The sequence below is a fragment of the Papaver somniferum genome, chromosome 10, assembly GCF_003573695.1.
Source record: "Papaver somniferum cultivar HN1 chromosome 10, ASM357369v1, whole genome shotgun sequence".
Lineage (NCBI taxonomy): Eukaryota > Viridiplantae > Streptophyta > Magnoliopsida > Ranunculales > Papaveraceae > Papaver > Papaver somniferum.
The window spans coordinates 165,776,794-165,801,465 of NC_039367.1; the positions used below are offsets into that span (position 1 = coordinate 165,776,794).

General features: G+C 36.2%; 1 protein-coding gene across 2 annotated transcripts; it reads left to right on the plus strand.

The window, feature by feature from the left end:
- The first annotated feature begins 18,832 nt into the window (after positions 1 to 18,832).
- Positions 18,833 to 24,352, plus strand: LOC113318248 (DEAD-box ATP-dependent RNA helicase 20-like). 2 transcript variants are annotated; one of them, XR_003344368.1, is made up of 10 exons: positions 18,833 to 19,026; positions 19,139 to 19,425; positions 20,651 to 20,830; positions 20,943 to 21,104; positions 21,207 to 21,361; positions 22,205 to 22,297; positions 22,400 to 22,485; positions 22,586 to 22,812; positions 22,973 to 23,187; positions 23,275 to 23,413. XR_003344368.1 is itself a non-coding variant. In XM_026566382.1 (10 exons), exons 1-10 carry the CDS (start codon positions 18,971 to 18,973, stop codon positions 23,836 to 23,838), a joined length of 1,539 nt encoding a protein of 512 aa, XP_026422167.1. In that variant the 5' UTR covers positions 18,833 to 18,970; the 3' UTR covers positions 23,839 to 24,352. The 2 variants fall into 2 exon arrangements, 1 of the variants encoding a protein (XP_026422167.1); XM_026566382.1 differs by lacking the exon at positions 22,973 to 23,187 and adding an exon at positions 23,780 to 24,352 and having other exon boundaries at positions 23,275 to 23,508.
- Positions 24,353 to 24,672: the final 320 nt, after the last annotated feature.

Genomic DNA, 24,672 nt, shown 5'->3' on the forward strand with positions numbered 1-24,672 from the left:
TGCGAAAGATATTTTAATGACCAAAAAATTGGCCACCGAAAAGCAATTTTTTGCGGGAAATTTTTTGGTCGCAAAAATGTAAATTCAAGGACAAACTAATATGTCTTTAATGATTACTATTTAAGACCAATTAAATTGTCTCAAAATCGAAAGTTTTGTGTCAATTTAATTTGTCCTTAATGATAATTGTTTAAGACCAATAAAATTGTCTCAAAAACGGAAGTTTTGTGTCTATTTAATTTGTCTTTAATGATAAATATTTAAAACCAAAAAAATTGTCCCAAAAATGTAATTTTCGTGTCAATTTAATTTGTCTTCAATAGTTATTATCAAAAACCAAAAAAATTGTCTCTAATTAATTTAATTAGAGACAATATAAATAGCCCCTGAATATCAAATTTTTGGAGACTAACTTGTTCGCCTCCAAAAAAAAAAAATTATTGACCAACTTCCTTGCCTTAAAAAGAATTTTTGGAGACAAATTCGTCCTCTCCAAAACTTTTTATTTTGTCTCTAAATTATTTATTAAAGACAATTCATTTTGCCTTTAAAACGAACTTTCAAATACAAATTTTTTTGCCTCCAAAAGCAACATGTTTTGTCCCAAAATATTCCACAAATGACAACTCAGTTTGCCTAGAAATGCTTTATTCAAAGACGAATACTTTCCGTCCAAAAAATCGCCTCTAAATATCATAAAAATGACAATTAATTTTTCCTTAGAAAATGAATTTCGCAGACAACTTTCTTCTTCGTCCCTGACTACTTTATTAAGGACTACTTGTTTTGCTTAGAAGAGAATTTAAAAGACAAAATTATTCGTCTCTACAAGCTTTTTTATAAACAGCAAACTAATATAATTAAAAAAAAATTAATTTAATTTTCGTGATTCGTTTTTTTTATTACAATTAGAAAATCATAACATATGTTGAGCATAAAATATTTATGTTTTATTAAATAAAATATTTAAATATGAGATTAACATTACTTTGGCAAATTGCCTAAAAACAATATATAAATTGAAATTCATCTAGTTCCAAACACTAAAAACTTGAAACCGTGTATTCATAAATTATTCATCAAGATTCAACATTTGAATCGATATCTCTAGTTTGAATAATTCGGAATCTGCTTGTATCTTCCAGATTTTATTTTCTAGGTTTTCAATCAAATCTTCAAAAGACAAAATGGTCATGTCTCTCTTTTAAATCTTCTTCCAGAAACCTCATTGTAAATATCATCTCTTTGCTCTCCTTCAATGATGCTTTCTTTACAGACCTCAAAAAGTTTGGGTTCTTCTGAATTTTTTTTTGTTCCATCTCAAAGAGAGACTCATAAGTTGTAAGCAAAAGTATAAACTACAAGTGATAGAGTAATTTTTTTTGAATAGTATAGTAAAAGATATATACCATTTTGGGTGTTTAATGAATGACCTCGACCCTGTGTAAATTTTTTGGCCCCTATTTGAGAGAGTTACCTGTCGTTTCTACAACAATGATAAAATCATTAGCCCATACCTAAAACAAGTATAATTATAATAACTAGTAATAGTTATGCTAGTAATACCTTAGAAGTCATTCTTCAGTTCCTTCTTGAAAACGACCCTTAAAAAAATCCGATGGAAGTTTTAGAATCATAGACCTCCCTAAGATATACTATATCTAAAATCAGGTAAAATCTTATAACCCTATTAGATTTCATTAAAAAAAAAAGATTTATAGTAAATCAACTAAAACCCATTGATAATAATTAACGAGATTTGATAAAACAAGTATAATTGAAAAGAAATATAAAACGAGAAGAGGGAAGATTTATTATTTGAGCAGTAGAAGGTTGAACTTCAAAACTTGAAAAACAATGGAGAAAAATTGTGTAGAGATTTTGGAGATTTCTTATACTTTTATAAGGCGATAGATCATGAATTTTGAGGGAACTTAAATTGAAACACCATATAAAAGCGGGAATTTCCTCCCAAATCTTTCTTCATTTTTGTTCCTCTTATCTGTATTTTTCTCTCTTATTGCAACTTGCAAACTATTTCTTATTAGGATCTTTATAATTCATGAGTTTTAGAATAGTATATGTAAAACTAATACTGAGTTGTTTCCGTGTATTTTGAGGAACAAATTATCTCCTAATATATTGGTGAGTTGTTTCCGTGTATTGAGAAACAAATTTATCTCTAATAAATTAGGTGAATTTTTTTCCGTGTATTTTTAGGAACAAATTTATCTCCAAATAAATAGTGGAGCGACATGTATGGAAAGTGGACGAAATCTCTCTTTTAAAAGAGAGATAAAATATCTTGCAAATCTTTTTTATTTTTGGAGAGAATTTCGTGTAAATTTGTTTGTTGATTATAAAACTTAAAATGGGTCACACTACTAATAATAAGACTTTTAAAGTTTTTGCGGTACACTATTCTGGTCAGTTTAAAATAAACGATGGGAAGGACTTGGACTGGTATGGCATTCTTCAGATTGGGCAAACGGGACAGTGGACCTATCCACCTGGACCTATCATTAAATTAAATTTAGTAAAACAAAAACCACCGGCGTAAGACACTTGTCCGCTAGTATGCTGGCAAGGTGATCTCGTGCCATGCCGAGAAATGAATTGATGCCTGCCACATACGTAAGACTTGATCTATTACGCTCTTCCATCCAAATTTTGTCCATCCTGAATTCAAGAATAAAACTATATATATGCATTAGTACTGGAAAATAAAAAAACACTACCGCATATAAATAGCACTACAGGATTATTGTGATGGCTAAGAATAATAAATAATTGACAAGGAGTGTTGACAACTGTTGTATTTATACAAAAAAATGAATCAATGTACTGTGATTGTCGATAAGCTAAATCCACTTATCCCGAACATTTTAGTAAATGGCCAAAGTTGTACTAAAAGACAATGACGCAGGACAGTCGAAAACAACAGTCTAACTTCTTTGTATATAAGCATAACTCACGAAGCTCCTTGGAATATGATGAATCTCTAACATGATTAAGTCAAGCCTTTGCAACAAAAAATCGAAACCATCCTTAAAGAAAAATACTAAGATGGATCTCTTCAACATAAATCATGGGAAAACAAGCATTTGTTTGAACAAAACAGGACAACACCCAAAATCAAACCACCTAAGAACTGAGATTAAACTGGTGGTTAGACAACAAACTCACCTCTACCATCTTTACAATAAATCTAATGTCTAGAAACACAATACAGGGAGAAAAAGCAAACAAAAAATTGAACTTTTTTTTGCTAGAAAAAAAAGCGAATCGATAATCAGGATGTTTTAAAATTAGCAATGATAGCTCAACTTAACAAGTTTGGTGTTAGGAATTAGGTCAAATAGAAACATGCAATTAACCAAAACCCAATTAGGTTAATTCAAATTTTAAATTTTAACCAAAACTAAACATGCAATTACATTGATAACAATATCAATTAGGGGATTTGTACCTTAGCTCGCTAATCCAAATCTCCAAGAACACCACACACGAATTTCTTCTCTTAGCTTTATCTTCAAACACCACCAATTACTGCTTATGAATAGAGGAAGGAAAAACAGCTTCCCAACCTTTAATTTGTCACCGGATACTATTGATTACTTCAATTCATAAGCAATAATTGGTGAATAGAACTGTGATTCCTTTATAAACTGATCCATCATCGACATGCAAACTTGGGAAGAGTCTAATTGGTGAATAGAACTGTGATTCCTTTGTAATTGTTTCTTCTATTCCCGAGTAGTCTATTTAGAGAATGTTCTGATGAAATTACTTTCTTGCCCTCATGAATATCAAACCAAATGCCCGGTCCTCAAGGGTGGTTTCGTCATCGCAGTGTTGTCTTTAGTTTTTTTTCTTTTAATTTTCCTTATTCGGGTGTTGTTTATTTTCCAAGTTTTTGAGAATGTCTTTAGTGAACAGATTGCCGTGCTAACCTCCTAGATCGCATGAAACTTCAGGGAACAAAGATGACCAGCTGAGCTATTGGCTCGGTTTTAAAAAATAGTTATTAGTTAATAAAGATATAAAGTAATTTACATATGAACGATTGTGAGCCTAGTAATATAATTATCATTATTAATATTTTCTTATTAATTTATTTTTAACTGTTATGTAGTTATGAAAGAGTAACTAGTTTGTTTGTTTTTTTGTTTTTTGGTACACAAAAGATTTTTTTTATTATTAATAATAAAGAGTAACTAGTTTGTTTGTTTTTTATTCTTTTGCTTTTTGTTTTTTTATACACAAAAGAAAAATAGAAAAAATATATAAAAAGAACTAATTAGAGAAACAATATCAGCTGGGAGCTAGTACTTGTCCACATACCTTGGACTTTCTGAGAGAATGCATAATCCGCTAGGGAGTGGGATGCAATGTTGTCCGATTTTGGGACATGCTTACAATAGATCATACTATGCTTGAGCTAAATCTATCTGTTAGACACTTGACTACCAACTGACAATATCCTTCAATGATGATACGATGTAGAAAAATGGCTACATTGAAATATGTTGTTGGGACCATAAAATCTGAACAACTCTTGTTTACAAATATATTTGGGACTTGCCGAACTCTATTTTGTCCTTGTAAACAAGGTTGTTCAGATGTAGAAAAGTGGCTACATCGAAATATGTTGTTGGGGCCATAAAATCTGTACAACTCTTGTTTACAGATATATTTGGGCCTTACCGGATAACGGAACTAAACCTAACGAAAATACACGGTTCCACTACCGTTACGTTAATAATGGATTATCCGTTAACTTATCGGTATCGGATATCCGTTTAACTTATCGGTATCGGCCGAAATCGACTACACTGATTGAAAGCACTGTTAAGAAATTAAAGTGGGTACAATTTTGTAATGTTGTTCCCTATTACTTAAAATATGAGCACTGTTACTAGTGAAAAATTAATTTATGCAATAAAAAACTAATTTATGCTTTATTTGTAGCCTATACACGTGAAAAAGAGGTACACCACCGCCTAGTTAGTAAGTTCGCGAATTATACTCGTATAATTCGCGAATCCGTCCGTATCGACCGAACCCGTACGTATCAGCCGTATAACTGAAATCCCGACTTAGATTCGCGAATTTCCAGCTAAAAACGAATTATACGCGTATTTACGAATTACCGAATCATACGACTCGTATAATACTTTGCCACATCATCACTAAATTATCATTCTTTATTATATTTTTGACTTTTAAAATTTTACATACATCAATCTGATTCCAATACCACCAACATACATGTTATTTGTTGATTGTAATTCATATATCATATATATAGTTTATGTCAACTATTAAATTACTGTATCGAAGAAAGAGATTATATTAAAAATGACTTTTTAACAGGTTAATATATGCAGAATTTTGTACGCCGGATTCATATCTGTAAAACGAATTATACATGTACGTATGCCGTTCCGTATTACTGCCGAATCACGAATCGTTGATCGAATTTGAATTTTACAAATCCGTATAATACTCGTACATATGCCGTTCCGAACGTTCCCGTACCCGAATTGCTAACTAGGCACCGTTCAACAAAAAAAAAAAAGGGTCCCATCAATTTTAAGCCTTAACTCAAACAACTGTTGCTCCCTTGCCTCTAGTAAAATTCAATTTCTAAATGCCCTCGGGGATAAAAGAAGTTTCTAACCATCAGGACTAGCCCCTGCCAAACTACATTAAGGAAAAAGGAACGCACAGATCCAGGCGCACAAAGGATATGAAGCATGATGAAATGTAGTAATTATTAAGTGCCAAAAACGCCATACTAAGCTAAACGAATATTATGGCATACTTCATGGCCCATGCCATAACTGGAAAGTTGTAACTTACTGTAATGGAGGTGCTTACTGTACACGCGTAACATCCCACGAGTAAAGCAAGGGACGTGCTTGTCTCTAATTATTGGCTGTCATGGAGGTGTATCTGATTGTATAAGGTATGTGCGACTTTCTTGAGATACTTTTCCATGGATATCTTCGTTTACTCAGTTCTTTCCTTTCTTCCATCTTCCCAAATCATAAGATTTTTTCCAGATCGTGAATGAAATCTTCCATATTAAGAAATTTTGGTATCTTCCTATGCTATAGATTTCGCTAATAATCTCCGATTAAAACTGAGAAAAATCATCTCCCGCTGTCAGTTTCATACATACTCCCTCCAAAATAAATCTAGGTAACGATTCTCGTAAATCAAGCAACAAATTTTCGAGGAAAATTGAGGTTTTAGTTCTTTTGGCGGGATGTTTCGCGCTAATTGTATTTTAGGTTTCAAATTTTATCCAAAATTCAGGCTATATAAACCCTAAGGCATCGATGGAACATTTACATCTCATCTTCTCAGAAATTTATCTCAAATTAAATCCTAAGGTATATTATATTTTTTCTTTTACATTAGATTTTTACATTTTTCCTTGAATCTTATTTTTTTGGTACTTTGATTGTGAGAAATAAAATCAATTCAATGCTAATATGTGATTATGGTTGTTGATGGGTTCCTCTTCCATGGAATTAAATCAATTCCAATTCTTTGTTTTTGGGTATGGTTGTTGATGGGTTCCTCTTCTATGGAATCAAGTCAATTCAAATAACTTACATCTGTTTTTTTTTTTGTTTTTGAGTACGGTTGTTGTTATGTTCCTAATCCATGGATTCAAATAAATCCCAATTACTCACATCTGTAATTCCCTAAGAAGATGCTGCTTGTTATGATGTTCCTAATGGTACTTGTAAGTAGGAAGGAATGATTCAATATGGTCACTATAAACTGTAGCATTATACTTTCTTGTCTACTTTTATTAATCAACAATTAGATTAAATCTTTAAGCTAAACTAGCTGAGAGGAAGCACTACTATGGGATAGTGCATCTTGGTGGATTGCCTTGACCATTTGTCATGTTGCTGTCTTTTTATTTCCACAAGAATGTTTAGACTTTGATAATCTTGAAGCATCCTTGGTTTTTTATTTTACTTACACTTCTATACTTTTCTTTTCAGTTTGTTCTATTACAAATGGCGCCCCAAATCACTGCTTCCACGGGTATGAAAAATCACAAATATTGTTGAAATATCAAATACTGCTGTTATGTTATGTTTGTTTGTTTTGTGAGTATTCAATATTGACATTTTCAACATGTTTTTTTTTTGTTTCAAGAATCAACTTCCAAAAAATGAAACACAAGGGGGATAAGTCGGGGAGTCGGGCTTGAGAGAATACTAGCGATGACGACGGATCGAAAATTTCCCGTGAAGTTTAAAGAGTCTGCAGGTGAGGCGGTGTGCTTCAACCGAAGCAAACTGGCCACAGAATCTGGGGTCATTGTCAGGTCTTTTGCTCCCTTGGAATACAAATCATGGATTAAAATTCCATTGCATGACAGAGAAGCCTTAATGGAAAGGGTTAAGGTATGTTTAATAGTGTACAATATTTTACTTGTAAACTACGGGTTGACTTCAGATCCTAACTTTTATCTTGTTGCAGGACAAGTTCTGGGTGGACCTCAACGTCCCCTTTATCTGGGATTACCTACACCGATCAATGGGAAAGAAGTATAACAGTCATAGGAGTTTCATGTGCTCCTATTTCAAGAGTTTGGTCGATTCCTCTCATTTCATCGAACAAATAAAAGCTAAGCCATACAAAGATGTGCCCCATGATAAGTGGGAGTGGCTTTGCAACTACTTCTCTTCACCTGAATTTAAGGTATTACACTGATTTAGATTTGGTGTCTATAAAATTGCTTTACTAATGTATGTACTGATAATTTAAATAAAATTGCAGAAACGGTCGTTAGCTGGATCCAAAAACAGGGAAAAGGTTCAGTACAACCATTGCAGTGGTTCCATGGCATTTGTTGTGCGTCATGAGCAAGTACTCATTTGTACTACTAACTACCGATTTCTGGTTAGTTGAATAGTATGATCTATTGTAACACATGAAATTGCTGAAATTTTTTTGATCTTATTCTTCATGAAACAGAGTATGGAATCGGAAAATCACTCCCCTATCCAAGTGTTCCATGACGCACACACTCGCGTGATTGATAAAACGACTAACAATCGAATCTGGCTGAGCGACAAGGCACGCAATCAATATGTAAGTTATCATCATGTGAATAAAGGTGTCAAATGTTAAGTTACACTGTTTTTTTTCATCTGGAACTATATCCTTGCATCATCCATGAAACATAAATGTCTTTTTTCCGGGATCTGTTTAGCGTGCCTCTGTATCTAAATCTGTATATTTAGGTTCTTCTTATTACTTACACATGAACTTTGTGTAGGATCAAATGATCGCTATCAGAGAACAAAGCATGGAAGAAGGATCGGAACCTAGAGATGAAGAAGACATCTATGCTGAGGTCCTGGGGAAGAAAAAAGCAAGAAGACGTGTAGCTGTTATGCATTCGAATCAAGAAACTGAAGAACTGCGTGAAAAAGTCCGAAGACAAGAAGAAGAAATTCGAAAAATGAAAGAAGACCAGTCATTATTCCAACAGGATGTACTGAATCGTTTAGGTCTGAATGTCACAGTTACAGACACTCATGATCAGTAGTCTAAGTTGAATTTGGTTTTACTGTTTTAGTTTGTCACTTACGAGACTCATGCTCAGCAGTCTAAATTTTGGTTTTGTTCCTGCTTTGTATTCCCTTCATTTGATGAGAAATAAAATTAATCTTTTAGATTCTCTAAGTTTTCAATCTTCTTCTCTATATCATATCAGTCAATTATGTGGTTATTAGCTTTGATTTTTTTAATTCTTGGGAAGCCATATGCTGATGCAGGTAAGTTTCTCATTAGTTTTCATGTGCTTTTAGATTCATGATACACAGTCTCTTTCCCTCTCCCTCAAATTCTAACAAGTTATCTTTTTTGATTGCAGATTGAAAATGATTATGGAACTATCGATAAGGCTTACAGGCTGCTGCTAAATCTTACAGGCCTGTGAAGCAGCATTGATAACAACTGATTCTAAGGAAATTAAGTTTGGTGTCAACTTACAGATAACACTTTATCCCAAAATTGTCAAACTTGGATTGGTTTTTTTCTTAATCGTTTTAGCAATGATGATTACAGAAACTTGGGTTACTAACTATATGGGTTTTTGACAAGCATTGGTCTGGGTGAAATTCAGAAATTTAGAGAATGGGTAGTGGCCGGACTTGGCAATGGCTTGAATTTTGAAACTAGATTTGGTGTTGGATTGGGTCGCAAGTACCCTATTGGCTCGGTCCAGATGGGATACTTTTGCACCACCTATAGAAGTATCAGTGTAGAAAAACATAACTCTCATTTCGTGCATTTTTCTTATGCCAATTACCTTGAACTTTTCTCAGAATGTTCTCAAATATTAGTTTTCTTCTCTTTGTTGGTTTTGTTCTTAATGCATGGGTTCTTAGTGACACGGTTATTGTGAAAGTTAAAACCATTCCTCTGTCTTAGCCAAAATAAAACAGTAATAAGATAAAATAAAGGTTACCTCCATTATGATATGGATGATAATTCTTGCAGGAAAGTTGCATCTGTGTTTCTGCCCATGATGATGGAGCCGAGCTGCGCAAGCTTCCTTGCTGACACCATTTTCATTGTGCCTACATTATAGTCATGCTGTTATTACAGTGAGTATTCTGTATCAGTGTTTTTTTTTTTGAAGTTGAAGCAGCTAGGTCTACTGTGGACTCTTCACATGCTGCATCAGTCAAACAAGTACATCATCTAGTTAATTTAATTTCTCCTGTGGTAGGCACTATTTTTTTGTTAGCGCCATCCCTCTCCTTAACCATTTGGTCCAGATTGATACATATTGGACTTAAGATGGAAACTGATGTAACGATCAATAACATGCCAACTAAAAAATTCAGTGTTGATAATAGTCAACATGTGGACCACTACCTGTGTAGGATTTTGAATTCTTGCTGATGCAAGTATAAAACAAAGTATCGGACAATAGTTCAAAGCTGCAACAGCCAGTTCCTTTGAGGATAATAGTTCAAAGCTGCAAGACCCAGTAGGTAGTCATCTTTGAGGATTAATATGTTACTAGAAACATGTGTTTTAATATGGGAACTGAAGTTAGTTCTGTCAGTTCTGTACATAGTTGTGACAGTGATAAGGATGCTTAGAATTTTTCTCGAAATAATATTTTTTTTGTATCTTGACAGGAAATTTGAATGGAAGATTTTACAATTCATGGGTCTTTTGCATCTCTTGGTAATCAGTGGCATGACAGCAGTTGGTAGACTTTGAAAGATGTACGAAATAAGAGTATATGGGAAGCCTACATGGTTATACCGCAAGTGCACGGTGTCGGTTGTAGCTTGTGCAAATACGGGTCGAATCCACAGGGACTAGGGTGTGAGTTGAAGTTTCCTAAGCTAATTCTCTGAGCAGTGAACTAATGAAGCAAAGAGTGACAATGGCAAATGACAGTTACAATGGCAATGAGCCAAAGGCAGTGAAGTATAGAATTTAGAAGCAAACAGTGAAGCAAGAATTTGGAAACAAATGTAAACAAAATACCAAGGTCTTTGAATCCACCTATAACTCACACTGATTATTCATCACTGACAGTAACTTTGTTTTTCTATAACCACTAGCAAGAGGGATGTCAATCCTCTATATAGCAAGGGTCATTTTGATATGAAATCTCCTATCACAATTAAGGTACTCCTCCTAAGCATTAATTGTCTAGATAAAGCACAATTAATCAAAAGAACAATATATAAAATTAAGCATGAGTTGCAGTTCAGCAACACTAGATGATTCTAACTACAATGGATGCCTGACATCCAATGTGAAAGGCTAGTGTTGAAGCCCTAAGATGGAGTTTCACTATGAGCATTTAAACACATCATGGCTACTGACAAGAGCATGAATAACAAATGTTAAGCTAGGGTTTCATCTAAATCCTGGCAAATTAAACTAGAACATGTTTAACACATTAAATAACTGGAATTGAAACATTGAACATAAACAGAGCATTGACAGAACAAATCAAAACAGCACAGTTGAGGCACTGGCTAGTCCAGTCCTCTTGGGTGAAGCTCTGGCTAGCCCAGGCATGTGTACAACATCCCCATTCACCATCTATTTATACCCAAAGTCTCAATTAGGGTTTATACAATTTTTCCCCCAAATCAGTGAAATTAGGGTTTGATTTTTACCTAATTTTGACGTGACAAATCACTCAAGAAGGTCGACCCATTTCTTCTCTTCTTCTCCTGGTCCATTCCCATGCCTCAATTGATCTTCTAGCTCGACCTAATTCATTGATTTTCTCATCTAGGGTTTCAGAGAGAAAAGAGGGAAAATCGATGAATTAGGTGGGTAGAGTGGTAGGGAAATAATGTGGAAGGAGATGGGTTGTAGCCATCATGGCGTTTGGTGGCAGTTGGTGGCGTCAGGAAGTGGTGAAGGTGGCTGTGGCAGTGGCAGGGCGTGGTGGTGATGGAGTTGCAGACGGAGGTGAGGGAGTAGAGATCGATGGAAAAGAAAAGGGGGTTGTTTGGTTTGGGTATAGATATTTAGTGCTCGGTGTTGGGCGGTTGCAGAAAATTGGATGCACAGCGAGATGAGCCGTGGGATGTGGAGATGATGGATCGATCTAACGACGAGATAGAAGGAAGCGAGGAGCGACCGTTGGATGCGGAAGTAAAACAAAACTGACGGATCAAGATGGAGTTAGGTGCTAAAGTGTTTGACAGGAGCTTCAGATTTTGATGCACTATGATGAAGCCACCGTAGGATGCTGAGATGATTCAATCTGACGGCTGAAGATGAAGGCGGCATGGATATTGGAAATGGGTTTGGGTGAGGGTTTTGGGACTTGGGTATGCCAAACCCATATCTTCTTTAAGAACAATTCTTCCTCTTCAAGCCCAGTTCTAGCCTTTTGGTCTTGCGCACAACATTCTTCGCGGCTTCCTTGTGTGATTCCTCTTGGCTTCCAACACTTTTCTTTTCTTTTTTCTTCGTGATTCATCCAAACTTTATTTACAACCTAAAAATGCAAAATTAATTAATAAAAATATTTATTCTTGAAAACAATGAAAATACAGAATATGGGATAAAATGTAGAATTAATGCACAAAAGATGAGTTAAATGCTAATAAAAAGGGATAAATATAAACAATATTTGGCACTCATCAGCAGTCGTGAAGTTCAAGCTTCCGTTAATGAAAATGATTATGGAACTATCGATGAGGTTTACAGACTGTTGCTAAATCTTACAGGTCTGTGAAGCAGCATTGATAGCAACTGATTCTAAGGAAATTAAGCTTGGTAATAACTTATGGTTTCAAAACTGGCTTTTAAACTGTAATGTACAAAACTGGTTTGATTACAGGTTTTGTGGATCTATCTTTTAAACTATAGCTTGAAAATCTTTATTTTCTCTTATCAGAGACTTAAAAGGCTTAAAATCCAGTAGGGAGCAATGATCAGATACAATCATCAGATTTGCGTCACTAGCAGTCAGCGATTATTCTGTAAAGGGTCATAGTTTGAGTCGCGGAATATTTGGATTTGCAGACCACAATTTGTCTTGCCACTAACAAAGTTTTAACGGAAAATTTTCAGATTTGCTTCGTATTGATTTAGATGATGAATTAATTTTTATCTGCATAAATAGGTATAGGAAGAAAAGTCACACGTCGCCAGCAATAGTTTTTCGGACGAATTAAATTTTGTTCGCAAAAATAGATATAGGGATAAAATTTACACGTTGTCATCAATACTTTTTTTGGAGACCAACATTTTTTCTGTCAGTATAAAACATTCCATTTGTGACAACAATTTGTTTGGATACTAATAGTTCTAACGGAAAAATCCTTATTTGACGGGCATTCATTTCGACAACAAACTAATTTTTTCGGTGTAAGATACATTCAGATATAAAAGTCTTGGATTGTTAGCAATAATATGTTTGGAGACTATAATTTTTCTTCGTCGCTAGAAACAAATTTCTTGACCGAAATAATTCGTCACAAAGAAGTATTTAGAGACGGAGACAGAATTGGTCACTATATTTGGTCACAAAAGAAATATTTAGAGACAGAGATAAAATTGGTCACCAGCAAGTTGTCACAAAAATTTTCAATGACCACTTTTAAGACAAAATTTACCTTTTGTCGCGTAAAAAATATATATGGTGACCAAAAAAATATTCCTCCCTAAACACTAGATTTGTAGACAAAATTTTATTGGACACATAAAATTTTGTCACTAAACGTGTGTTTTGTTGTAGTGCATTTTGCTGTGAGCTTCTACTGTCTTGCACATGTCACATTTCATGGAAACTGAGCTTATATTTTGTCCTAGAACTTTGTAGGTACGTTCTAAGCAAACCTTCACGAGACTTCACTCGTCCACTAGGGACACTTAGTGGTTTAAAAGGCTTATTGCATTCTCTAAATGCAATCGAGAGACCAGCGACAGTGGTATAGTTAGGATTTCCTTAGTTTTGTTTTACTTGAGGACAAGTAAAATTCAGGTTTGGGGGTATTTGATGAGTGCCAAATATTGTATATATTTGCACCTTTTTATTGGCATTTAACTCATCTTTTGTGCACTAACGCTCCATTTTATCCCATATTCTGTGTTTTCGTTGTTTTCAAGAATAAATACGTTTATTAATTAATTTTGCATTTTTAGGTACTAAATAATGCCTGGTTATCTCACGGAGCGAAAAGAACAAAGGAACGGCAAAGACTCCCGCTAGGAGGAAGCGAAGAATGATGTTTGTAATAGCCGGATCAATTAGAAGTGGGCTTGAAGAGGAAGAATTGTTCTTAAAGAAGATATGGGCTTGGCATACCCAAGCCCCAAAACCCTTACCCAAATCCATTTCCATTATCCATACCCATTTCCATGAGAGCCGTTAGATTGGATCCATCTCATCATCCAACGGCCACCTCATCATTGTGCATAAAAATCCAAAGCTCCTGTCAAACACCATAGTACCTAACCCCATCTTGAGCCGTCAGTTTTGTTGCATCTCATCATCCAACGGTCGCTCCAAGCTTCATCCCATCGTGCCGTTCAATTACATCCAAAACTGATCATCCAGCGTCGTTCGTTCGCTGTGCATCATACTCCGATGTACCGCTCAACACCGAATCATCAAATATCTTCTACACCAGTCGAGCCAAACTCTCCCTTTCTCCCAAAACTATTTTCTCCCCGACCAGAGATCTGCAACTCCATCTCTTCACCCCTCACCCTCTGCGCCACCATCTCCATACCCTGTCCATCACCAAAAACCCCATAAACCCATTCCCTAGTTGCCTCTCTTTCTCGTTCTTAGCACCCACACACCCTAGGTGCTACAATCAAGAGAGATATGAAACTAGGGTTTCATCACAGTTGAAGAGGAGACCCAAATCGAGGAGTTGATCGAGCAGACAATAGCAGAAGAGAGATGGGTTCGACAGAGGAGACAAATTCAGAGCATGGGTTGGCGTCAATTTGCAGAGGGGACAACAATTCAGAGAAGTATGGTGAGATTGTTTTGACCTAAATTTCCAAAAACCTAATTCTGAAATTAGGGATTTCTTTGAGATAAATTGTAACTATAAGTAGCTTGATGTGGGTGTGTGTATAATTATGCCTTGGCTAGCCAGAGCTTCACTCAAGAGGACTGGACTAGCCAGTTCCTCAACTGTGTTATCTTCAGTTCATGTTTTGTTTGAATGCAATGTTGTTTCAAGTGCAATTTCCATGTTCTAAGCTCATAGCTAAGGTGATGAGGAAACCCTTTGAGCCATTGCTAAGTTTTATTCAGTTATAAACATAATTCTTGTTGTGCTTGAAATGTTTAGGATAGTCTTAATCAAAGCACTTTACATTTTGCTCTCACAGTGCATATCATGTATGCATTGTAGTTAGAACACCACTATGTGATTGTGCTACAGCTCATGCTTAATTTTCTGTTATGAATCCTCTGACTAGTTGTACTCTAAATCAGACAATTAGTACTTAGGATGAATACTTTAGTTGTGATTAGAACATCCTTTAGGTTGTTAAAACACCTAAGTGGCTTCTCTGTGGGTAGTTTCAGTGTGAGAGCCCCAACTACTACTAGGATTAGAATTATCTTTGTTCCTTTAGCTTCCTTTCTAACCCAACCCTTTGATGAGCAACAGGCATAGAACCTCCACTGCCATCTAGCTAGTCAGTTGAGCCAAGAAGCTCACTGATAACTATACAAGGGACAAGATTTATGTGGAACTAAGATAACTTAGTCTAGGTGAAATGGTGGAATCTAATCCCTAGTCTTCACCCAAAATCCCTCTTTCCTTTACTGTTTCTTGTTTTTATTTGATTCCCCTTCTTTGCTGTCACTTCACTGACTTAGGCTCATTGCCTTTATTTCATTAGCTCACTGCCACTGCTACACTTAGAGATCTAGCTTAGCTAGGAAACCTTCAATCACACACACCTAGTCTCTGTGGTTCGACCCTGACTTTCACACATCTACTACAACAGACCCTGTGCACTTGCAGGTATAAAAAGTAGGCTTCTTTCTTGCTCTTATTTTACACTCTTAAAAGCCTACCATAGATCATCCTCGTCGTCTTCGGTTGGGATAGGATCGAAGCTTAATTGTTTCCAAAAATGATCAATATCCTCAAATGGTATGATACCATCCTTGTACCGAAGTAGGTCGTGGCGGCATGAAAGTCCCATAGATTTCTTCATTGTACAAACACACTCTTCCTCCAAGGTGGCGCCTAATGTCTTAATCAAATCCACTTCTTTCATCAACAAGTCGATGCATAGATGGGAGACTCTATAAGTTAATTCCTGTAGCCAATTAGTACCATAATTCTTGTGTCTAAACATAAGGTCATGCTCGAACGTGGTTTTAATTCTCACAACATAACTTTTGAAATATTCATCAATTGCATCAAAAACCGTGACAAAAGTGTCAACAGAACCAAAAAGGTTTTTCTTCAACCGATAATGAGCCGACTCTACCATACTTGTGGCTTGGTTGTCGAAGTCTTTGTGCCGATTTGTGAAACAACTCACGAACCTTTCTTTATTAGGTTCCAACACATCTTTGACCAAGTAAGTAATGATATCGGGGTAGGCGGTCTTCCAATGCTTAATAAGCATTTTAAAATTTTCTTCATAGACATCCTCGGTGATTGACCATATCAAAGCTTCCCATTCGCCTTGGAAAGAAGCCCACAACATCTCATTATATTCATATGCTTTGAAGAATTCCTTCTTTTTCTTTACTCGTGTCTCCAACGGTAGCTTAGCAATATTCTCTAATTCTTTCAACTTAAATGGTTGAATTATCGGTTGGCATTTTTTCCTCACATTGCACCATATGTGAAACGTACAAAGAAAATTGAATGCATCCGGAAATACCTTCTTAATAGCATACATCAACGATGAATCTTGATCGGAAACGAACATTTAGGAAGAGCACCCTCCCGGAAGATTAACTTCAATTGTTCTAACCCCCAAACATAACTCTCTTTCTTCTCGTTTTTCATAAAACAAAAAGCCACGGTGAACGGTGCCTTTGTCGAAGTATGCCCCACAATGTTCATCAATGGCATCTCATATTTATTAGTCTTGTACGTGCAATCCAATATAATAACTTGTGGAAAGCATAGAGCCAATTGGGCGCATTCCGGGTGGGCAAGGAAAAGGTGTGTGACTTGACCGAAGTCATCCAACTTCTTTTGGCAACCGTAGTTATTCTTCACCCCTAACCACATTACTTGTTGCATCACCATCCTACCTTGCAAATTGAGTCTTTTAATCTTTTGTCTTGCATTGTAGATAGTTTGCATAGTCGACTTGTTATTCTTGTTGTCCGCCTTCAATTTGCTAAGAATCCTAGAAGGTGGCAAACATGTTCGTGTCATTTTATCCACTTCTAGCATCTCGTCGGGTTTTAGTCGCGCTACTTTCGCATGTCCATGAAGGTCTTTGGGACGTGGGTAGTTATGACGACAATCCACATCTTTATTCATTATCCAATATTGATCTTCTTTCTTCATGGTCTTATTCTTGAGGTTGAAAACGATCTTGAAAGGGCAATTTCTTTTCTTCGTCTTCGTCCTATTATTTCTCCCGGTCTTCCCAACATATATGGTACCCTTTTTAACCTTGCTAGCGCCGGTTACACTACGCTCACAAATCATTTCAAACCGATCCCATCGGCTTTATTGTCCTTTAACTAGTACACAATTTACCTTCATCGCATGTTCCTCAAGCCAATCAAGAACTTCGGGTTTAGTTTTCCATGTCTACGTTCATTCCAAAACAAATAATTTGTAAGAAAAACTTTGGAATATTCCGAAAACATTAAGGTGCTCAAAAAGTTCTTACATACCAAATCATTTTGGAAGTGATCCTTGATATCCTCGTGAATCATGTCTACTGGATCAGGTTGATTTTCCATGGGTCCAACCACGATCTACAAAGAATATCACAAGGTTAAATACTAGAAAAGAATTATAATAGCAAGGTTCGGCTCATTCGACAATCATATTATGTGCCGAATCATGGACATTTACAGGTTTCGGCTTATATGATATTCTAAATATGTGCCGAACCACACTCAATATTTTAACCCAAAAATTAACAAATTTATGTTCGGCTCATACGATAATGAAATTATGTGACGAACCTTAAAAATTTAGAGGTTTCGGCTTATACGCTATTATCAATATAAGCCGAACATTTAATTTTCTTGTTCCGGGCTATGTAGGATGTTGTTCGGTTTACTATGAAACTTTCATATAAGCCGAACTAGTGTGTAACAAAAGGGTGAGAATTGAAAATTATAGGTTCGGCGCATGCTGTAAACAGATTCAGTGAGCCGAACCGTTCATCATTTGGTTGATTCGTCTCATAGATGTCAGCCGAACCTAAACCTGGTTCGCCGAACCATGAAGCAAAAATCCAAACTTTTGATAATTTGTAGCTATAGAAGTGAGATTGAGCATAAGATAGAAGTGTACCTGTGTATTAGAAGCATTGGGTTCCTCATATATGTGCTCATCATCTGGATTTGGCTCATAAAAATCATAATCTTGAGTTTGTGTTTGAGTTTGAGCTTGAGTTTGAGTTTGTGTAAAATCATTCTCATAATCTAAGAAATCAGCCATTTGGGAATCATTGTTGTAGTTGATATGTATTTTCCTAGGTTTTTTATATGAATTGTGACCCTCCTCATCCTCCATTGAATCAAGAATAAAATTTTCTCACTTTCTCCTTCTCTTTCTATCCTTCTTAACCAAAACTTACAAATTTTTTCTCACAAATTTTTTCATCTAAACAACCTTTATAATTCTGAAAATATCTTAATCACTAATCAAAATATTCAATCACTAATCCAGATTACTAACACTAATACGTAAAGGATAGATTTTCCATTTAAAAAATTTTGGGTTAAGGGGATATCTGATTTTACTATTTCACAATCCTTTTAGTCTTTATTGAGTATGCCTTGAAAGATTTTGGTATTGCCCAAAATCATAGTTCGAATTTTATGCTAGTGCTTGCTCCAAACCCCGATAAATAATTGGGCTTCTGTAAATTCTCACATCATTTCCAAAGCCCATTATAACAACACCCAGCGCAAACCAGCCCAATATATAAAACGTTACTAATTTACCCCCACAACAAAAACAAATAACACTGTCTCATAGCACTAACCTTAGTAAAATGCGTAAGCAAACGAGGTCAAAATCGTCAATAAAAACAATTCTCTCTCTGTGTATTCTCCATTAACATCTTAAGCTTTCTTTTTCTGCACAAAATCGAGAAGAAGAAGAAGAAACCCTGCGTTTTACTAAAACCTCCCTCCCTCCCACCGTTGTTATCAAAGTTCCTCTCTACTGTAAAAATCTTCTCTTCTTCTTCTCACTTACTCACAGCAACAAACAAAACAAAGTAGAAGAAGGAGAAAGGGATGAGTCGTTACGATAGTAGGTCAAGCGACCCATCTTCATACCGAGACCGAAAAAGGTAACAAAACTGCTCACCTTCAAAACCCTTTGTTCCTTTTCAAATTTTAAATTCTGGGTTCGCTTTAATTTTTGTAATTATACCTAATATTTATCTAATTGGGGTTTTTCAGTGATTCGGGGCTTGGTGGTGGTAGTGGTAGTGGTGGTGGTGGAGGATATGAAGGGAATAGTCGTTATTCATCATCAAGTAAAAGAGAGAAAGTAGAAGTGAGCTCACCAAAGAAGTTTGATTTAGATGGATTAACACATTTTGAGAAGAATTTTTATGTTGAATCACCTTCTGTTGCATCAATGACTGAGGAAGAAGTTGAAAAGTATAGGATTAGGAGACAAATTACTGTTGAAGGAAAAGATGTTCCTAAGCCTGTCAAGGAGTTTACCGATATTGGGTTCCCCGGTATTTCTTGGTTTTTGTTTTCTGAATCCCTAATTTTGCTTTTAATTTGATTTCATCTTGTTGTTTTAATTAGTAGAAAATTCTTGCAGTTAGCATCGAAAGGGTTTATTTGGCATGCGATAGTAACCTAATTAGTGTATTGACTTTGTGTTGCATAGTTTAATTTTATGGTGGTGATGGTGCATTAGACCCAACTATCATCCACCACAGGTTGGTTTGAATTGAACAGTAACCTAATTAGTGTTCCAAAGGCTTTCTGTTGCATAGTATAATTTTGTGGTGGTGGTGGTTGTCCGGGCAGACTCACCTGTTGTCCACCACCACCACCGCCACCATCCACTACCATAAAAATCCACTATCCACTACAATGAACATCCACCACCTTTGAAATACACATTTTTGCATGGTTTAATTTCTGCAATTTGTCACTAGAAGGGTTCATTTGGCATGAAGGGATAACCTGTTGCATAGTTTGATTCGATAAAGTTTGGGTTCTTAAACTGGATGAGTAACACCTGGAAGTACTAACCCAAGGTTTAAACATTTAGGGTGTTAGTATTTTACCAAATTTTGTGATGTGGTAAACTAAAATTAGGAAAAACTAAAATAACATTGGGCTGGGAGTTTGAGATGTGTAGTTCTTTTCAAAGATTTTTGGAGTTGTGAGTTGAGTTTGATTGTCAATTTCTTGATGAAAACGGAAAACTTTTGAATTGACTTTGTAAGTGTTAATAGCTGTAAATTTTGCACGTATCATGTCCGTTTATGAGGTTAGATGAATACTGAGCAGATGCGACTTTAGCTTGTAACTCAGGCTTTGTTCTGTTGTTTTATGAGCTAACAATTTAAGTTTTGTTTCGACTAGATGGTGTTGCATTGTATGGATCATGTTGCAGTGAAGTAAAGGAACCACTGCAGTATTGTTGTTTTTATGATCAGTTGATGAGGATTTGATTTATTAAAGAATGGCGGAAGCCATGGACTCCTATAGAGAAACCATGATTTGCGTAAAAGAGTCTACTATTACCTATTTTTCATAGATGAAAATCTTATTTAGCACTACTTTAGAGTATCTATGTGCCATTGCATGAATATTGTTTAACTCTTTGTTGACTTAAGGCCTAAAGGTGTTGTTTTCCCTCTCATAATGCTGTATGGATTTTGTTCAATCCCATTTTATAGTTTGAATAAAACTGATCATCCAATTGTATTGGCTTCACTCCAGAATATGTCATGCAGGAAGTGCTGAAGGCTGGCTTTGTTGAACCTACTGCAATTCAATCTCAAGGATGGCCTATGGCTTTAAAGGGCCGTGATCTCATTGGTATAGCGGAAACAGGGTCAGGAAAGACACTAGCCTATCTACTGCCGGCGATAGTTCATGTTAATGCACAGCCATTTTTAGGTATCATTGCTGATTCATCATGCTTGTACACGTTTGTGGATGCTTGATGCATTATCCTCAGTATTGACTGGTTTAGATCTTAGACTTATATTTACCACGTTTACATTCTCAGCTCCTGGTGATGGTCCAATTGTTTTGGTATTGGCCCCAACCCGTGAACTTGCTGTCCAGATACAACAAGAAGTTTCAAAGTTTGGGGCATCGTCAAAGATCAAGAGCACCTGTATATACGGAGGGGTTCCAAAGGGACCTCAAGTCCGAGATCTTCAAAAAGGTAAAAGTTGGTTAAGTTTGTAATGATTCATCGTAGCCTTGAATTTGATGAATTTGGTAGCTCTGGCCGGATATTCTTACTTGTTTTCTCTTGCTGGTTTAGGTGTAGAAATTGTTATCGCAACTCCTGGAAGGCTTATTGATATGTTAGAATCTCATCATACGAACTTGAGAAGGGTGACATACCTTGTTTTGGATGAGGCAGATCGAATGCTAGACATGGGTTTTGAACCTCAGATGAAGAAAATTGTTGCTCAGGTATGCTTATGCTTTGGTGCCTTGTGTAAAATATTTCTTTATTCTTCGTTTCTTGTAATTCCTGCTAACCTGTCAGAATTATGCTGTGTTTCAAAATTTGATGATGCTGTGTCTTTTTCATTTCTGCCTACATACGTTTTTCCTAGTTTATGTTAGTGCCATTGACTCAGCGGTAAAACATTAAGTAGAAGGTCATTAATATAAATTAGTCGTACACTCAATCTGCGGGCTTGATGAAGGGGCTACTATAACATTATGTTAGTGCCATTACGTTTTTCCTACTTTATGTTAGTGCCATTGATTTCGTTGTTTGTAACCAAATATTACATCATGAACATACTCACCCAATTGGTGTGAGGTTTTACTTGCTTTGGATAGCATCCAGGAGGCGTGGAAACTATAAAATTCTGTTTGTTGTTTGAAGTAGATACAGAAAGCATAAGCATCCGTCGACTCTTGTTCTCCAGTTGTTAACTTTCATCAGTTGCCCTATGTTATTGTGTACAGTATTGTTCCAGTTAGGTAGTTCTGATGCATGCCTATTGCCTACTGAAGTCAGCTTACTTCTTTTGTGGTCTTGATAGTTAATAATTCTTTAGCCCACATTGACATTGAGTCAACTAAGATGCACTATTTTCTAGTACACCTCGGTGCATTATTAAAACAAAATATAAATTTTCCGAGATAGTTTCGGCGTAAAAGCAACTTAGAGAACAAAATGCCGTTGTTGCATGAGTCATGTAAAGACCATTTATTAGCTAGCACTGTAGAGTAAGTTGTTTTTGAATGCATATTATTTTTCATGTTAAAGTTCCATACCCTTAACTGCTTCTGTTTATGTAGATTCGGCCAGATCGTCAAACTTTGTACTGGAGTGCTACTTGGCCAAAGGAGGTTGAACTACTTGCGAAGCAATTCCTCTACAACTCCTACAAGGTAAACTGCTCAGACGTCAGCCGTGAAATAGTGATTTTCGGTTTTTGTGATACATGCTTCATGTTTGAGCTGTTGGTTAAAATAATGTTGGATTATGTATAGGTGGTCATTGGTTCCATTGACTTGAAAGCAAACCATGCTATCCGCCAGATCGTGGAGATTGTGTCAGAGAGTCAGAAATATAACAAGTATATCTATCCTTTTCACTTTGTAGATAATCTTGAATATGACTGTTCTTAACTTCTGGATTGGGAATATGCTTATATTTTTTTTATTTTAATATGTCAGACTGGTAAAATTGTTGGAGGACATTATGGATGGTAGTAGGATTTTGATATTCATGGACACCAAGAAAGGGTGTGACCAAACTACGAGGCAGCTTCGGATGGATGGTTGGCCTGCTCTCTCAATCCATGGAGATAAGAGTCAAGCAGAGAGAGATTGGGTTCTCGCAGAGTTCAAGTCTGGAAAAAGTCCCATCATGACAGCGACAGATGTTGCAGCACGTGGCTTAGGTTTGTGCATCTTCTTGGATCTGCATGACACGCTTCTTGATATCACGTTTGCGTTGATATAGTACACCATTTCACTACTTTTTTCTGCAAAATTATTCTATTGGACATAAAAGTTCTGAAGGGGTAGATTTGCTTGCATTGTATATTATATGTGTCGCAGGTTCATACACGCCAAATACCTATTTTATGGGAAAAAGTCCACTGAATGAACAGCTGACCCCAATCACTCTGTACTTGGAGAAATTTTATATTGATTTTTGGCTGAAGTTCGGATCCTGATCAAATAATTTAAGAATCTAGAACCATCTGCTTGTGAACTTCTATCGCCACAGCCCATATAATTTAAGATTCCCGGAGCTCCTAGTACTAGTGAAAGTTAATTCTTCTGAACTCTTAATCAACTTCAGTAACTATATGCTCAGTTTCACTAATTAGTTTGTTTACTTATGGTGGTGATGGCAGATGTGAAGGATGTGAAATATGTCGTCAACTATGACTTTCCTGGTTCACTGGAGGATTATGTCCACCGAATTGGCCGAACAGGTAGGGCTGGTGCCAAAGGAACTGCGTACACTTTCTTCACTGCAGCGAATGCGAGATTTGCAAAAGAACTTATTGGCATCCTCGAGGAAGCTGGACAGAAGGTCAGTCCTGATTTGGCATCAATGGGGCGTGGGGCACCTCCTCCTCCATCAGGTTAGTAAGCTGCATTTGTTTTATCTGTTAGAAAATATCGTAGAAGAAAAACTCCATATGAGATAAATCTGCCATATTCACTGCTGAATTTTCCTTCTTGTTTCTGTCATTTCTACTGTTCTTTGATGGAAATTTTATGCCCGTCTGCTGTGTTTTTATTTTGGTCGGTGATGCATGCAAATCAACTTTGTAGAATAATGATAAAAATTAGATGCTTGATACTACTCCAGCTCGTGATTGTTGTCATTCCCCATCTGCTTGTGTTAATCAGGTCTTGGCGGCTTCCGTGATCGTGGAAGGGGTTTTGGTGGAGGACGTACATGGAGTTAATAGTAACACCAATTTGATAAGAATGAGCCACCCCCTCATGAAACAGAGAAAGTACCAATACAATGGAAGAAACAACCACTATCGCTAGAGGTGCCGTCTTGTATTGTTCAGCTCCAGCTTTGATTTGTTGCAGACACTGTTGGAAGCGCCACTTAAGAAACCCATAACTTCCGTACATCTATATTTTTTCCATTGAGGAGGAAGTTGTTTGATATAGAGGATATCTGAACAAGTCATATCACCTGACGTGCCTTCGGTAGTCGAGTTCGGTGCAGCTTGTAAGATAAAATAACTTACCCTTTTAAACACCACTTTTTGAAGTAGGATAGCGGTTGTAGTTCTCATCGGTCTAGCAGTTGTAGGTCACCCACTGCTTATATTCTGAAGGATGTTTGGTGAGTTTTAAAGTTACCTTTAGTGTAATTTTTCAGTCTTGGGGAATAAAAATTTTCCCGTCTTATGAAGTAAAAAGGTAAATATTTTTAATCCAAGTTGCCAGGGTATATAACTTTTATGTTGCCTGTGCCTGTGGTTTTGGCGGATAGGCAACTGGTACAGTGTGCCGACAGCCATCGTAGGAATTTGATTTCCAACAGATGCCGTATTGCTGGTTGGTTTTATTAGTTTTCCAATGGATGAATCTTCTTGTTTCGTGGTTTCTTTTTTCCTAGTGACCTCTTTGGCGTTTCATCATCATCGTCAAGTCTTGTGGTCACAGATCTGATCCAAGGGAGAAGTCGAGCAAGACCATCAGTGATGCTGGTGGGATATCATTTGTGAGTGCTTAGAAAATAGATTATCTCAACAGTAATTAACTTTGACGACCGAGAAAAG